The sequence below is a fragment of the Accipiter gentilis genome, chromosome 14 (genome assembly GCF_929443795.1).
Source record: "Accipiter gentilis chromosome 14, bAccGen1.1, whole genome shotgun sequence".
Lineage (NCBI taxonomy): Eukaryota > Metazoa > Chordata > Aves > Accipitriformes > Accipitridae > Astur > Astur gentilis.
In genome coordinates this window covers 1,190,512-1,207,734 of record NC_064893.1, presented here as the reverse complement: position 1 = coordinate 1,207,734, position 17,223 = coordinate 1,190,512, and the positions used below count along the sequence as shown (strand labels likewise).

At 43.8% G+C, this 17,223-nt stretch overlaps 2 protein-coding genes across 3 annotated transcripts in view; both read left to right on the top strand.

Moving 5' to 3' along the window:
* The window catches only part of ZNRF2 (zinc and ring finger 2), a 568,219-nt gene that overhangs the window by 530,053 nt on the left and 20,943 nt on the right, over positions 1 to 17,223 (top strand). The gene's annotated exons all lie outside the window — the stretch shown is intronic.
* Positions 9,954 to 17,223, top strand: part of ABHD5 (abhydrolase domain containing 5, lysophosphatidic acid acyltransferase) — a 34,451-nt gene continuing 27,181 nt past the window's right edge. The window contains exon 1 of the mRNA XM_049817314.1: positions 9,954 to 10,126. Within this exon, the coding sequence (XP_049673271.1) occupies positions 9,996 to 10,126 (131 nt within the window). The 5' untranslated portion in view covers positions 9,954 to 9,995. The remainder of the gene's footprint in view (positions 10,127 to 17,223) is intronic.

Below are 17,223 nucleotides of genomic sequence, written 5' to 3'. Positions count from 1 at the left end.
TAGGCCAAGAATTCTAACCTATTTACCATCTCCACCCATGGTAGTTATTCTCTACCTCTGAAAGTCTCTGCCAGCCTTCCTTCAACTTTTTCTTGTGCTAGTCTACTATACCTTTTTCAAAAGACTTTTTTTTGTTTTGGTATAAGCAAAACTCTGTACAGGAGTAAGAATACTTCAGCCCAAATTAAAGTGCTTTAGTTTATTCCTGTTGTATACTTTAATAGCCCAGGACTAAAACAAAAAGATTAATTCATGTAAGGTGCTTCAGAAATTAACTTGCAGCTACAGTACACATACAAAAAGGAAACTGAATATATCTCCCTGTTTATCTGTAAATATTTGTATTCCCATAAGTTATATAGTGATTGGCCTTTACTCAATATAACAGTGTCATTTTTGTAACTGATTGTGAAGAAAAGCAATAGCAAGCTATTCAACATTACACAGGATATACTATACATAAAAAGACAGATCTGCAAAGACAAAAGTTCTCCTGAAACCAAGGTGCCAGACAAACCAAATACATTTAAAAACCTGAAAAAATATTCAATAACAATCCATTTGTATTGCCCAAAGCACAGAAAAAAGCAAGAAGAAACCAAGTGCCTCACTTAGAAGAGAGAAGCGTATCCAAGCAACAGCATTAAGACTCAAAAGAAATAGGTCATGTGAAGAGAAGCACTAAATTTAGTAATCAAATGTATATTCAGCAGCAAAGATAAAGAAGGGTTAGTGAAACAACTTCAGCATCAAGAAGAATGAAATACATTAAAAGATTCCTGATCAGAACATTTTCTGAAGCTGGGAGACATTTGAGGCAAAAGCTCTGCACTTGGTTGCAACAGTGCAACTGAAGAGAAATTCCATGACAATTAATAGAGTTAAATTTGTGTGAAACATAAAATAACTCAAAGCAGATTTTGTTCCAGGATTTTATTTTTGATCAGCTTTATCCCAGAAGCTTGATAAGAGCTCTAGTTGATTGGGTCTCTGTCCACATGGAGATGGAAGTCATGATGTGTTAAGAAATTGGTACAAAAGTACAATGGCGAAACTTTTACTGACATCACAGGGTCTTGCAGGCAGCCATTAGGATTTGCTTTTGATCCTAATTAGGTCAATGACAAAACCCTACATCACACAGAATCATATGCTTGATTTCATGAAAAGGTGTGACCACAGCTGCCGTTGGCATCCCATCTGGATCTAGTCAGTTCAGCTGAAGAACTTGTTCACCAAGGAGCTTATCGGGAGGTGTGAGTGACAGCGAGCTGTCTTTAGGCGCAGATGTGGTAACACTGAAAGAATAACTCTGTTCCTCAACCAGTTAGGAAAAAAATTATACTCTCTTCCTCCCCGAAAGATTTTTACTCCATTTCAGGGACTGTCTTGTTAAATCCTTGAATGCTCATGGATGGCATTTGTCGCAATAGTGGAGTTTCTGCCACTTCCGATGCTGTTCACAGGAACCTTTTCTTCCACTGCTGAACTGCAGGATTTCCTACTTTTGGACAAGTTCTGAATTCCATGAGCACTCCCTGCCCAACATGGAGGCAGATCATGCAGCTGTGATAGATTGTAGCTGCAGGACAGCTGAATTAGGACCTCAGCTGGAACTAAGAGACTCACAACGTCCAGGAAAGGAAAGGGCTGCCTCTGTGAGCAGCAGGGTCACTTGTCCTTTCCTCCTACTTAGCTCAAGACTCAACTGGAGCTGTGCTTCGGGGGTTCCTGCCTCTCACAACAACAGTTCAGCACCATTCTGTTGCTATGAGAAGCAGCAGTTCCAAAGCCAGCCCTCTCCTGAAGTCCTGTGGGAAACACCAGTGGGAGAAAGAGCCTTTTTCCCCCAGAAGTGATAGCATATTTTCATCTGGAAGGAAAAAAAGACACAAATGCAGCATACATGTTGTCATTTACTGCAGCACTTTGAACACTGAGATTACATAAATACATATTTAATTTTTAAAATAAATTCATCCTGTAGATTTGCTGTCTCTGGGAGTAGCCATTGACTTTGCTCTGTGAGCACTGCTGAAAACAGTGGGCAGAACAGACTTAAGAAATCATGCTAAATTTGCCTTTAGTTATCAATAACTGACACAGTAAAAAATGCTGGCTGAAATCCGGACAAGTGTGACAAGGCTGGGGTAGGAACTAATATGCGGTATAAAGGGTAGCACTGTGGTTTCAATGCAAATGCAAAGGTTGAGTGTGGTTTGGAAGGACAGTGTGTATCTGTGTATCATCTGCACCCAGCAAGCAAACAGCAAAAAAGCCACAGAGAGCAAGAGAAGCAACAGTTGTGTTTCACCAAGAGAAAATCAAAAGAACAAACTGTAAGCAAAGTGCCTCATGTTGTTTGCTTCCCCCTCTTTTCAGGGAAATAGCACTTTGTGTACAATTTCTTGCAAATAAAAACTGCACCATAGACATAACTGGGTTCTCTGTCACTGCATTCCCTAATTTAAAAAAAAAAGCTCGCAAGGCTGAATCTGGCCAGTGACAGAGGCTACAAAGTGGGGGAAAAAAAGAAGTACTTTTAAACTGAGTTTAAGCAGTTACTCATCTTGACATTGCCTTACAAAAGTGATCTTTATGTCAAAAAGGCCAAACTCCAAGGACAGAAGTATTTTCCACTCTACTACTTACTACTACTACTTTCTACCAGCCTAAGATCAGTACAAATAAGAAATATTTCTTTTTGCTTTATTGAACCTTAAAGATTATTAAAAGAGAACAAAAGAACAATTTCTCTCAAAAGAATAAACAATTAAAAAATTGTAACCAAACATGTTTACTGACTTTAAATAATACTTTCAATATTGTCTTCACACACACAAAGCAAAAGATTTTACTAGTAAAGGTAATTATTTTTTACACACGTTGTATACATAAATAACTGGGACTTAACATGGCTGGAAAAATATCAGTTATTTTTATGAATCTGGTTCAAAACATTAAGAATTTATTATTTTATTTCAAGTATAGAGGAGTATTAAAAAGAATATTTTTAACAAAAAAAGCCTGCAGTAGGAAATTATTTCTCAAGAGTAATGACTGGAAATTCTCAGGTTTGGCGCTTACCAGACATCAAGTACAACAGCCACAAGACATTTCCTGTATTTACCCATGGCAGATGTTTGGAGACTGTTGACCAGCTGTGTATTACAACATAAGTTTTAAGGTTAAAAAAAGAGATGTAGTTTTATGTAAAAAGAAAACTCCAAAACATTGCACAAGTTTTTATTTACAACCAACAGGGTTAGGATGAGGTCAGGATTACACCAGAGAAGTTGCACTGTGTTTCATAGGTAAATTAACTTAACTAGGAGCAGGATTATGAATAGGATTTTGGGAGTTGAAACCTTCAACTAGTATCAAGTGGAATGGCATAGACTCCAGGACATGGGAGGGGACAATGTGTGTACTGGTGGACAGGATCCACTTTTTACCAAGGCCTGTAGCAATAGGAGAAGGGGCAACGGTTTCAAACTGAAAAAGGGTAGATTTAGATTTGATATAAGGAAGAATTTTTTTATGATGAGGGTGGTGAGACACTGGAACAGGTTGCCCAGAGAAGCAATGCCCCATCGTTGGAAATGTTTAAGATCAGGTTGGATGAGGCTTTGAGCTACCTGATCTAGTGAAAGATGTCCCTGCTCCTTGCAGGGGGATTGGACTAGATGACCTTTAAAGGTGCCTTCCAACCCAAACCATTCTATGATTCTGTGATTCTATGACATTAGCAACAATAGAAACATAGGGCTGACGAGTCCTCAGAAAGTCCTACTGACAGCCTCCCTGCCTCCAGTCTGCCTCACTACACCTACCAAATTTCTGTTTATGGAGGATATGTATGTAGCCTGTTCTTAAACACCCCAATGACAGACCCTGATCATACCACTGGCAATCTTTTTTCCAGTACCTCTACCCTTGAAAAATGTTTGTCCTAATGTTCAATGTAAAATATCCTGGTTGCAATTTCTGCCCCTGGTGGACATAGAAAACATTCCTATCTCATCAGTAATTTCTCACATATTTGTGGACTGTTGTCATTCTTCTACTCATCTTATTCCTCCCTAATAATTCACTATTTCCCCTAGGCCCCTTGACATTCTGGTTGCTCTCCAGGTGGTCCACATCCTTCTTCACGTGCAACATCCAGAACAAGGTTTACAACTGCTAAGCAAAGCAGAATTCCTTGCCAAGTCTTGCAAACTCTAATCCTCATAATACACCCCAGCAGGACACTTACCTTTTTTTGCAATAACAAGCCACGGTTGACTCACAGCCAGTCTGTGACCACTCAAAGCCTGAGTTACTATTGTACAGAACTGCTACCTAACCAGTTTTCCCTACCAGTTGATTATTCCTGCCTACGTCTGCAGCTGTTTTGGTTGACTGGCTTCCATTTTTTTCATATTCCTAATTGAAGATCATTTTTTATTCTGTCCCTGCCCTCCAGCATACTTACTCCTTCCCAGCCTAACATATATGTGAATTCAATAAGCATTTTCCATTTTATAAGCATTCATCCAGGTCACCAGGTTCTGGATCTGTGTGATCTGACTTGATACACATTTCCATTTTTATAGAGAACCACCCTGTTACTCTGGTTTTCCCACAAGCTTTGCACACACCTAGCCGCAGATTAATGTAGAACACACTTTATTAATTTGCTTATGCAAATCACATAAAAAGTTACCTGAAAATCAAGACATTGTATCTATAGCCCTTCTCCATAAGATATGTCATGCTGTTGTAAAGGCAACCAAATTTTTGAGATGTGGTTTCTTGTTGATGGTTACTCATCCTTATGTTCTTTTTCAGGAATGTACAAATATATTTTTCACTATTTTTCTAGGAATTGAAATTAATTTGCTTAATCAATAATTCCATACCTTCTCCTTTTCCTCCTCCCTCCCCTCCACCATGCTTGTCACTTTACAGCCTCCCTCTATCCTTCCTAACATCCATAACTTGTCAAAGACACTGATTATTGTCACTCAGATTCTGTTAGCAAGATCTTTAAATACACTACGATGAAGTTAGAGAGAGACTTGAGGTCAGTTTGAAAATACCTGCCTTAAATATTCCACCCTTTTCTTAACTGAGGCTAATGCATTAGTTTCCTTATTTTACTGATCTTTTGTAGTAAAGTCTAGAAGATACTGCCTTCCTGACACCTTTTAGTTTTCTCACTTTACTGTTAAGAGAACCCTTTCTACCTCATACAATTAGTGGGTTTCTAGAGTGATGTGGGTTTTTTATTTTGCTTGCTAGTTGCATTTCATTTCATGCTTGTGTCTTTCTGATTTTGTTCCTACATGCTTCTGTTACACTTTTATTCTCAGCCCTAACAGCTTAGCCTGCTTTCTCCTTCCCTATAGGTTTGTTTCTTCAGTTTGACTGATTTAGCCAAGCTGGTTTCCTAACTACAGTTGCTGAATTTACTTCACAATTAGAACCTGTATTTGTGCTCTTAATATTAGCAACACCTGTGAATTCACTCTTTCTTTTCCATTTACCTGTTATACAAGCTTCCCGGGGACCCCTGCCTTCCTCTCCTCCAAGTTCACTGAAGGCTGCCTTCCTGGCTTTCATGGGGTTCATGTTGATCCTACTCTTCATTCTGGTCCTGCAGATCACTAACTCTGCTATCTCATGGACAGTCTCATCTAATGTTTACCCTGACCTTTTCAGCTAGTTGCTTCTTATTGTTTGTAATCAAAACTAGAATAACCTCATTGCTCTGTGGACTTCTCCAGAAAGCCTGTCTCCAACTTGTGTGTTCATGTAGGTATTCACATTCACAGCTAAGGAAGAGAAAACAGAAGGTTGTGGCACAGGGACCCAGCTGTCTCATGCAGCTGAATGTCTCATCGGCGTGGGTTCTCACAGCTAGCACACATGACCCAGGAAGACACAGTCACAGTACCCTTGATGGGAGCAGCCTTCCACCCACCTGAAAACATGAGACCTTGTCTCTCCCTAGCCACTCCTGTATCCAGAGGGAATTTCAGGTTAATCACATGTGAATCATATACTCTGGAATAGCCGAGTATGACAAGATTGAAGTTCTGGCTAGCAACACAGCCTGTCATGACCTCAGCTGTGGCTGATACGGATATGTTAATAAAGATGTATCTAGGCTCCCCTCTGCAGTTCACTCGCTTGTCGGAGCCCTTAAACTTCTCCTGGCCTCCCCATAGCTGACCCTTGCACACAGTTACCCAACTTCCTACCGCAGCTGGTCACAGTTTCAAAATGGTGCTATAGGGGCTCTGAATGCAAACCCCACTCTGAGATGTTGTAAACAGTAACTCAGTCAGGACTGCTATTTACTGTGCTTACATGACATGACCCTGGTGAAGTAACCAGAAAAACTTTTCTCACAACTCTCCTCAACTGCACCTCATGTGTTCAAGTGCCAGGCTCACAAAGACTCTGGTTTGCCCCAGCCATTATTGCCAGGACTGTCCCCTCACAGTCACAGTCACAATGTCACAGGTTTCCCAGTCCACAGAGAGCCTGCTCCCAGAGCAGGATCAGACATTAATCTTGGAAGAGGCACAAGAAAGCTTGCCCTCCTGCACAGCAGGAACGTGAAAGGAGAAGAGGCTGAGAGAGATTGTTTCCCTATGCAGGGCAGGCCTCAGGCACAAGGACCACAGCAAAACACTAGCCTTGCTTCAAGGAAGGTCTCCCATGTCACCAACATCCCTTGCAGCTTCCAGGACTTTGGGTATCTGTAAAAATAGCCTCCTTATGCTCACCAGAGGCAGAGACATGTTGATTGGAAGATGTTGGCAAAATTAAAGCGGAAGAGGACCTCCAAGTAGTTGAATGCTTCCTGGTCAACCTACACTGATTTTAAACTCTTTTCCCACACCCACATATGTCTAGGAAACAGGATAACATGGAGCAGTCACACTAGGAGCACAACAAGCATGCTGCCATTGGTCTCAAACTGCCACTCCAGTTTGCAGGGGAGCACTGTGACAGAGTCTACGAAGCAGTAAGACGGATAAAAAGTTGAACAAGCTGCCTGTGGGGCTGCAGTGCCCCTGTAGACCACTGGGGTCTAAGAGTGCCCAGTAATATGAATGCCCAGATTCTACCAAAGACTGACATGGTTATGAATTTTCTTTTCTTCACTGACTGATCCAAGGCTGAAATATGCAGCTGTCAGACTGCCATAGTACTGAGGTCCAGAACCAGGCAGCAGAGGCTCAGTTGATGTCAGGATTCCTCCCCCACCTCAGCAACACTAAGAGCTCTTCTCAGAGGAACACAGATAACAGGACTGTGGGCAGACTTCCTCATTTACACATCCCGAGAACTGTCAGTCCTCCAGCCCCATTTGGACTTCCACTCAGGCTTAGCCACAGCTAGCTCCAACACCTGCAGCTCCAGTCTCTGAGGCAGGTGACAAATATTAGGCTTCTCCCCTGAAGCGGCATGACAGATAAGCTAAGTCCTCCAGTGACAGCAAGGCATGGATAGGAGCTCCCAGGGACATCCTATGATGGCTTCAAGGTCCTCTTGCCATCATGAACAAGTTCATTTGCAGAAACCAATCAGTTTTATTCTGCTTTTTCCTCGTTATTCCAAGTCCCCACAAAATGCCAAAATAAGGTGGCTCTCCTTTTCAACCTGGGCTACCTGGGAGGCAAGGCTCAAATTCTCGGCTGGAACTTATGCCTGAACTAAAAGATGGAGAACATGTAGAGGAGGAGACTTACACTTAGAGGAGGAGACTTTGTAGGAGCAAGAAGCAAAGGGCCTGCAGAGGCTGTATGGTAGTCAACTACATGCTTGCTGAAATACCACAAGGATGCAACTGGTGGGAGCCCCTTTGCTCATGAGCTGGGGTGCCATCTTAGTTGTTGCCACCAAATCAGAATAGGCATAATATATGATGTTACTTTCATCAAGCTGCCCTTTTTATCACTTTCTTATAAATAACAAGCATAAACAACCTTTTCCCCCTCAGTCTGTACATACTTGGCCAGTGCAACCTTCTCTACAGTTTTTCTCAGACTGATTTTAGCAAGCTATTTGTGATGCAGTTTGGAGAAGTAGCTTACTAAGTGGGTCGTTATAAAAAATGTGGGTGATAAACACTATTGCTCTCTTTTCGTGCTTTATTAAGTCACAAGCTCTGGCTGACATGTAGCTACTTCTGTTGGGTCAAAAGTAGGATCACAAGCATAGTACATATAATATAGAAATTCGGTGTATTTGAAGAACATTGACATAGACAATAATACAACCCCAAATGTTAAACAGCTAAGAACAATGACAGTTACTGTGAACTGGCCTCTAACATAGATAGTGTGAAAGCCATTATGTGAAATCCAGAGTAAGCAAGATGGCTCTGACACTCAAACTTTTGTAGTGTCATCTGGAGTCTTTCTCTAGCATGGAGATTGATTATTTTCTTTTTTTTTATTTATATCTCAGTCCAGAACAAGGGGGATCTGTGAGTTCAGCTGGATTGCTTTTCTCCTCCCAGCAAAGGGAACTTGCTTTTTCTTCTGATGCTAGCAGGAAAAGATGTTTGCCCTGGCTAACAAAGGAAGCTGCAAGGATACAACAAAGTGAACAGGCATCTGTTGTTTTTTTTTTTTAATTTTATCACTGTGAGAGAGGAAAGTCTATTTTAAGCTTATCTATGTTAGATGATGGGATCTGAAGATAAAATTCTGGCTTATAATAGCAACATTGGGTAACATACCTCTTATTAAAGAGAATGACATTAAACTAATTCAATAAAGAGAGCCAGCTATTACCAAATTAACCTTATGCCTTCTATCAAAGGATTTCAGAAACCAAAAGAAATGGTAATCAATCTTCTGTTTTTCTGAAGTCCTTCAGCTCAGTGGCAAAATTCAGAAGAAATGCAAGACTTAAAAACTTCTTACCACTCCTTCCACTCACTGCACCTTGCTGCTTTATTTCAGTTAAGGTTTGTTCAACACGAATGCAGTTCTTACGCAGCTGAATAACAACACTACCTATATGATGAGGCTAAATGCTGCCTAAAACAAGCACAGCCCTTTCCCAAGCGTCCTCCTCCCCACAGGCATGGCTGCGCTTAAGACTTTTGAAACACCTGAAAACGAAAATCACAGTGGGCGTTCTACTCGTCACCGTCTTAGGGACAAGTAATACTTAAGTTACATCCAGAGCTCCTAATTTGCTTCTTATGTGTAAAAACAAACACAGAGGACCAACCTGAAAACCTAGTGCTGACGACCATTGCTGCCGTCTCTGCGGGCCCTGCTGAGCAAGCTGGCAAAGGATCTTCGTTTGTGGAGGGGCCGAGACTTTCATTTGGGTTCTGCTCCCTCTCCTGCTTCACCTGTCAGCCGTGTGCTGGCACGGAGGCTGTGCTCCCACCCCGAGGTAGCTGCCGGCTGTTCGGCCCCCCCAGCCGGCCGTTACCCTGTACGCGAGTCACACAGCGGGGAAGGCAAGTGCGGTGGGAAAGACGCTCGCTCAACACAGGCGGACTCGCACCGGGCCCAGGCGCAGGGCGCACAGGGCTGGCAGGGCAGAGCCGAGCCAAGCCGAGCCGAGCCGAGCCGAGCCGCCCGCCGCAGAGCACTAGGCCCGGCCGGACCTCACCCTCTACCTGGCCGGGGAGCCGCGGCCCCGCTTCACGGGCGGGCGGCCCCGGCGGCTACCTCGGGACCAGGCGGGGGGACACAGGGCCTATGAGCAGAATCCCTGCAGCCTTACTCTAGCGAGGCCACCGCCGAGCGCCCGGGGCCCCCTCCCCTCTCAGGGGGACCCTGACCCGCGCCCACACGCCGCCGCCGCCGCCGGGCGGGCGCCCACCGCCACCGCCCCCTGGCAGCGGGGCCCTCCGCGGCCGCGCGCGACGGCGCTCTGGCCGCCGGCGGCCGCTCCGCTCTGTGGTGTGGGCGGCCGCCGCGGGGGATGACGCAGGCGCCGGGCAGGCGGGCGGGAAGGAGGAGCCCGTGATGGCCGGTGCCGCCGCCGCCGTCGCGCTGTCCGTCGCTGCTCTGCCGGCCGCCGCTGCCCCCCCGCCTCCGCTGCCAGCTCCCGGCCGCCGCGCCGCCGCCATGGCCGAGGAGGAGACCTCCAGCGAAGGGTGAGTGGAGCGGCCCGGGGTGACCGTCGTCCTCCCCGTAGGTGCCCGCGGCGGGGGGGGGGGGGGGGGGGGGCGATGTAAGGGGGACCCCGGCCGTACCCTGCCGCTCTAGGCCCTGCTTGCCCGCCTCCCCCCGGCCGCTGGCCTGTCTCGCCGCAGCCCGAGCAAGCAGCTACGCTGCTAGGAGGCCGGCGTGGGCTCCCGCCTCCTGAGCCGCCTGCCGGCTCCCCGCCGCGCAGCGCCTCCGGTGCGGCCGCCCCGCCTGCCCCCGTGCGCTCCTGCATCGCCTGTGGTGTGCTCCCTCGGCCTACGGGCACGCTGTCTGCCATTTTCCCTGCCTCACAGACCGCCCTCCTGCTGTGGCTTCCTCCCTCCCATGGGTATAGATGGGTCCTCGCACGGGCAGGCGCCCTCCCGGGCGAGTTTGCCACCAGCCCCGTGCCCGTGCCCTGCCGCTTCACCTTCTGCAGGCGAGCTTGGCGGTGCCTGGCCAGCGGTTGTAACCGCACAGCTGCTTACATGTATACGTACACATGTCACCGTCGCCTTTGCTTCGGCGCATGTACGCACTCGTACTGTCATCCACCCTTCCCTTGCGCCCTGGAGTCTGGTACGCACACGTCTGTACGTGCTGCTGCCCCGTGCTTTTGTGCGCCTTTGCACCTTTACCAGTACGTACAGATATCCCATCTTCTCATTCTGCCCGTTCTATACCTTTGTTTAGGCGTCAGGCAGACAGTAAGGCTTGTCAGCCCCGCTGCCGTTGTATCGCCATTCTTCTGTGTAATGCTTGATGCAAGTAGGAGATGAGAGCACATCTTTTAATTGCGAACATATATATGCTGTTGCTCTAACTTTTCCCTTTTCTAGTATTGTATGCCTACCTCATCTCCAGCTAGCTCTGCTAACCTTTTTCCTTTCACTATCCCAAGGCATTCACATCTACCAAAATAACTCCTCTGGCATAAATTATCCTGTCCCCGTTCTTAACATGTATCCCTAATACTTGGTGGTAACTACTTACACCCTCGATATCTGACTTCATTATAGCTATTAATCACCCTTCTGCCTTAAATTACATAGTTCCGCACTGTATCTTTTTTCTGTGTATATTCAAATGGTTCCGTAATAATCAAATAATTAATCGGTGGTCTGTACTTCTTCCATTGACATATTCTTTACTCGTGTACGCCTCCTCATGCCTTGTCTTTCAGTGTATGTTTTATTTCTCGTTGTACACTTAGCTTCCAGTACAGACTTGTTCTTCTACCCTTCCATTGCCCCCAAATATATTGTCTGCCCTCCTCTATCCCACAATAGAATAATACAGTCATCCTGTCTCTGAGTCTGTTCACCAAACATACTTAATACGTCTGCTGGTCACTTACCTCCCAGTTTGTTCCATCATATTTTATGGTCCTAGTCCAAAAAATGCTCTTATCAGGAGATATCTAGCTGTGCTCTCATTATACATGTGCTTTATACCCTCTGTCAGGTGTGTAAATGTGCTTTGTATGCACTGTTTACATGAATTTTTCCTATTTCTCCATCCTATAAATATCAGGTGGTGTATCTCATTGTTGATTGCCTGGCCCTCAAAAACTCATTTATTGCCTGTTCTTCTCCCATCTCCCTTCTCTCATAATTAAGTCTTGTGTTATTTTGAGAAATTCCACTTAAAATTCTTCAGCTACTTGCATGAAAATCATGCTGTGCATTCATGACTTCATATCAAGGATGTTACTGTTTGCATATTGACATGTTACATGTCTGTTCTGTTACGTTTCAAAACTACCTCCATTCTCCATCTTGTTCTCTTTTTAGTCCTTTTTCCAACTTCTGGCTTTGGTATTTCATCTTACGTACTTTGCTGCTCTGCCAGCTCAATCTGACCAGAACTGGACTACCCATCTTTTCCAAACTCCCTGTTACGCCATTATGTCTTGGTTTCAGTGGGGGTAGAGTTAACTGTCTTCCTAGTAGCTGGTATAGTGGTATGTTTTGAGTTCAATATGCAAAGAATGATGATAACACTGACGTTTTCAGGTTTTGCTCAGTAGTACTAAGTCTGAAGTCAGGGATTTTTCACCTTCTCAAGCCCAGCCAGCGAGAAAGCTGGAGGGGCACAAGAAGTTGTCACAGGACACAACCAGGGCACCTGACCCAAACTGGCCAACGGTGTATTCCATACCATGGGATGTCACATCTAGTTTAGGAACTGGGGGGAGTGAGGGCAGGGGGAATCGCCGCTCAGGGACTAGCTGGGTGTCGGTCAGCGGGTGGTGAGCAATTGCACTGCGCATCATTTGTACGTTCCAATCCTTTTATTATTGCTGTTGTCGTGTTATTAGTGTTATCGTTATCATTATTAGTTTCTTCTTTTCTGTTCCATTAATCCGTTATCTCAGCCCATGAGTTTTACTTTTTTTCCTGATTTTCTCCCCCATCCCACTGGGGGGTAGGGGGGAGTGAGCAGCTGCGTGGTGCTTAGTTGGTGGCTGGGGTTAAACCACGACACTTTATCACCATGTACACACAGCATTATTCTCTTTTCAAGTATAAACTTCAAAGGCTTCCCTTTCAAAGAGCTATGCAGTTTTGTCTGCTCTGTAACTCTGTGCTCTCCTCCTTTCCTCAAGCTTAAAATAGTTTTTCAAAATAATCTCCTCACCACCCCCTCTGCATTCTGCAACGTTACCCATTTGAAACTAGCCGCCTTCTTGGTTCTGTATTCTTTCTGACCCATTCACATTCATAAAATACACATCATTTGTAAAGCCTCTTTTTGATGGTTTATGGGTTTTTTAAGTAAGAGACTTAAAATAGTTCTGCCTCAACCTGTTTTGTTTGTATGTTCATTCAGCATGTTAGCCTGAACTGTATTAGCTGTCTGGTTTGATCACGTGGAGCACTGAGTGCTGCTGAGACAGTGCCAAGTACCCTCAGCTTCAGTAGCCTGTCAGGATTGCAGGATTGTAACACTAGATGATCTGGACATAGGGTTAGGAATCATAAGCTAAATTTTCAAAAGGATTATGACAAGTTCCTCATCATGGTTTACTCAGCTTTTCAAAGCAGGTTGATTTTCAGGATGTTGTCAGTGTCTGCCCTCTGAACAATCAGGCCATTTCATCTGAAATCTTTCAGAGTAAGCCCCCCAATTCATTAAAGACTTCTAAGAACAAAATCTCATCCTTCTTTTCCATGAATTCAGAAAGTGCATTAGCTTTGATGAAATGCTAGTGCTCCAAGTTGTTTGTGTTTTTATTGGTCTGTTTCTAACAATAGTCAAAATTAGCATTTCTTCGTCTTTTGAAGTTGAGCAAAGCTCTGTACCCAGAGGAAATTTATAAAGAAGTGAAATATGTTAAATGTTTTTTGATTTAAAACTCCTTGGCAGTGAGAGGAAGAGTACAATATACCATCAAAACCCTAGATTAAATTGTTAGTGACAGGTATATAGAAAGAATAAATACAAAGTTTACTTTATCTGCTTTGAAAAAAATAGTGTGGCTCAACTTGTTATGCAACACACTCAGTTTGTTGCAATCTGGTAACTGTGTAAAGCCTGGTGAAAACAGAATAGTGTCTTAGTTACTTTCTAGAAGATCTCAGCTGAAAGATACTCACTACATTGTCTTAACTTTGAATGAGAAGATAAATAAACAAATGTCTCAGTATTCATCATGGAAGTGATTGCATGGTTAACATGTCACCTGCTAACAATTTCCAAACCTCTTCACAGCCTTGGACCTTCTCTGCCTAAGTTTTAGATGTAGACTTCCGCCTGTGAGGTGAACAGCCTAGCATAAGCCTTTTGCCAGTATTGAATTCACTTACACTCACTCTGGATTCAGCAGGACTACTTATGGCTTGTAATATAACTAGGAATAGCAGCTACTAAATGTATGTATATATACAGAAAAAATCCCCAAAACAGAATGCTGGGTTTTTCCCTGCTCTGAGATAAGCGGAATAGCTTTCTTTAAAACAAAATTTTTAAGGGATCTGCACTTACGAGCCTACACCAGATTGATTGTAAGTGGCCTGTAATCCTCCAAAATAATGGCTTGGTGTAATAGGTGAAAAGGTACATGGCAACACCAGTAATCACAATTATTTTTGCATTATCCTTCAAGCTTGTTTGTATGACAGAATTCTTTATACAGTTTTGAAGTGAGCTGTTTGCTTAATAAAAGAGGAATAGTTTATTAGGCTTAGTAGAGCCTGCATCTGCCTCTTAGTAGTACAGTTCATGGGGATATCATAGTGATATGTTAAAGCATGATATTACAGCATGAAGGGACACTCTCAACTCAAAATATTTGCTTGATTTTTTGCTCATTACAGCATCTAGGTTTTAAAGCAAACTGAGTGGGTAGACTGCTGAAAGCAGGGTCCTGCTTACTTTTCTTTGTGAAAGGAGACTATTTCTGGAGGGCCTTTCATATAGCACAGGCGACTGACAGCAGGTCTGGTACCTACAACCTGCATTTTTAAAGAGCAAGTGAGACCTAAGTGCAGTGTGGTAAGCACATGTAGGAAATGGCTAAAGGACGTTTCCTTCCTCTTTTCTGATTTTGTCTTTTTCCCTGGCAGAGTTGTGTCGCTCATAGCTTCAGTGCTTAATGTCTTCTGTGTTACATCTGTGTGCTCATCTGAAAGTATATGTATGAGTACGTTTTCAGGCATTTATAGGATTGTTTCTAATGGTTTTCCTGTCCTTGTATGAATTTGGGAAGGGAAGGTCTGTGTTCGTTAGGGAAGATCTCTTTTCTCCCCCAACACAAACTCAAGGGAGAGAGGGAAAAGATGGCAAAATATAATAGGGGCTATCTTCTCGTTCCAGTGGCAGAAAAAAGGTGGTCATGTCCCTGTCCCTGGAGAAGGAAGAATCTCGTCCAAATGCCCCTGTGAGAGGCTTGATTAAACGCTACAGGGGATAGAAAGTAATGTTCAGCTTTTCCCAGCTGGCAACCATAGGCAAACATTACGGGAAAAAAAGTTTAAAAAAAATAAATTGCAATGAGTATATCAAAGTAGATGAGCTGTTTAGCTCTTTTTACTCCATTTTGGCTCCTCTTCGAATTCCCTTGTTTATTAAATATTCCTTGATTCATGTTTAGGGGAGAGATCGAGAGAAGAGTTTTCTATTTGTTATTTTTTTTAGATTTGCTTCACCCATTTCACACTAGTCGTCCATGGTTATACCGGATTTACTTAACATTTGTGAAGGGGATTTTTAGATTTCAGTTAGACCCATTTATATGTTTACTTACCACCTTACAAGTTTCCTCAGCTTAGCAGGAAATTAGATGACAGGGCTGATGGCAAGGAGCTGCTGAAGGACCACAGTCTTGGTCAAGATCTATTCATGAGGCAACAGTGAGGCCCCTGAACTTTGTTTCACAGTTTAAAAACAAAATGAGTAAAATTGGGGCATCCCATACATTTCATTTATAATTCAGCAAATATGTTTGTGATTTTTCAGAGAATTCTTCGATTCTTCATAGTTCTTCATGGTTCGTAAGGGAGACTGCCTTAGGAAACATCATCTAGAGGTTTGAATGCCACAGGCTAGACGTGTCTAGGCTGAAAGGTTTTCTCCTCTGCTCTTTCTGAAACTTGTTCTTCTATTAGACGATAGGAGGAAAGGCCATACTAACATGCTGCAGCGAACTGCGGAAGGTCCCCCCCTCTTTCCGAGCAGCAGTCCATACTCTCAGTTGCCCCTTTCCAGTGGTATGTGGCAACAACGCTGGTTGCTGTCTTTAGTGAAGCAGCATTCAGGTGCGTGGTTTCCACTCCCACCTGTGGGCATGCAGGTGATCCCAGAGGTCGGGTGTGCTTCGTGTGATTCACACTTTGTGTATGTAGTAAGTGGACATGAATTTTTATGGAAACTGTCACAAGAAGAGACACTTTCAGCGTCTGGCCTGAAGGTTTCCTCTGCCTCCTGTAGAAGATGCCTCTCTCCTTCAGTGATGACCTGGCCACGTCATATGCTATGACAGAAATCCCATACAAAAAACATCTGACTAGATTTATCAGCCATCCAGCTCAAGTCATTAAAAATATGAGAAGCAGAGGGAGGAAGATAGTAATTATGTAGTAGCTTTTAGTTTACATTTACTGATGGGGGGGTAAGGCAGGTGGAAGAGGCAGCATTAAAAAGTCTGCTACTAATTGTGTGGGTCAAGTGGAAACTTTCCAAGTATCAAGCAAAGACTACTACAAAAATTGCCAAAGTAGGATTAGGGTACCTGGGGGGAGGTCGTAGCACCAGTGGGAATTAAAGCAGAGTCACAGATCCAGAGAGGCAGCTACCTGTGGGGTTACTACTGGGGTTGCCAAAGTGTTGGTGACTCTGGGTCATTGGAGAATGCAAACTTCAGCCACTGTTGCATGTCTTTGGTTATATTCTAGGTTTTTTAGAGCCTGCTAGGGGGCTGGTAGGCCCAGTTAGAACTTACCCCTCCAAAAAGGACAATGTCTGTGCCAGGAAGATCTCCCTGGTCTCTGACTTTCCTGAACATCCGTGGGAGAATCTGAACAACTTTCCCAACTGATAAATTATAAAAGCAGCTTTTCTTTTCTCTCTATTTATATAGTGGTTTATTAAGATTGCTTGTTTAGGAAATTCTGATTCTTTTGTTTCATAACTTTTGAGTATTTACTTGCAACTCTGACATTCTTTCATGGTAGGTTTTTGTACGTGATTTGTATTGGCAGCCAGAGAGAACAGGGCATGGGAGGAAAGGTGAGTGTCTGCATTTGCATTGGCTCTGAAAGATGGAGATGAGAAGCTGAACAGCAGGAGAGAGGTCAGTGGAGAAGAGAGATTTGTGAGTCAGTGAAGCTGTGTAAGGGAATGAGGTCAGTCTGGAATAAGGTTAAGAGGGTAAAAGAGGAGGATTTTAAGGGTAAGCCTTGAGTGACACGAAGAAAATGTGGTGAGGAATGGCAAAGGAGGAAGGTGCTCTGAATGAGTTGTCATAGAAAACTCAGGATCATACGAGACTGCAGAAAGGAGGGGAAGATACAGCTGTAAAAATGCATTTTGTAACAAAAGATGCAAGAGCGCCTGTTGCCATTGA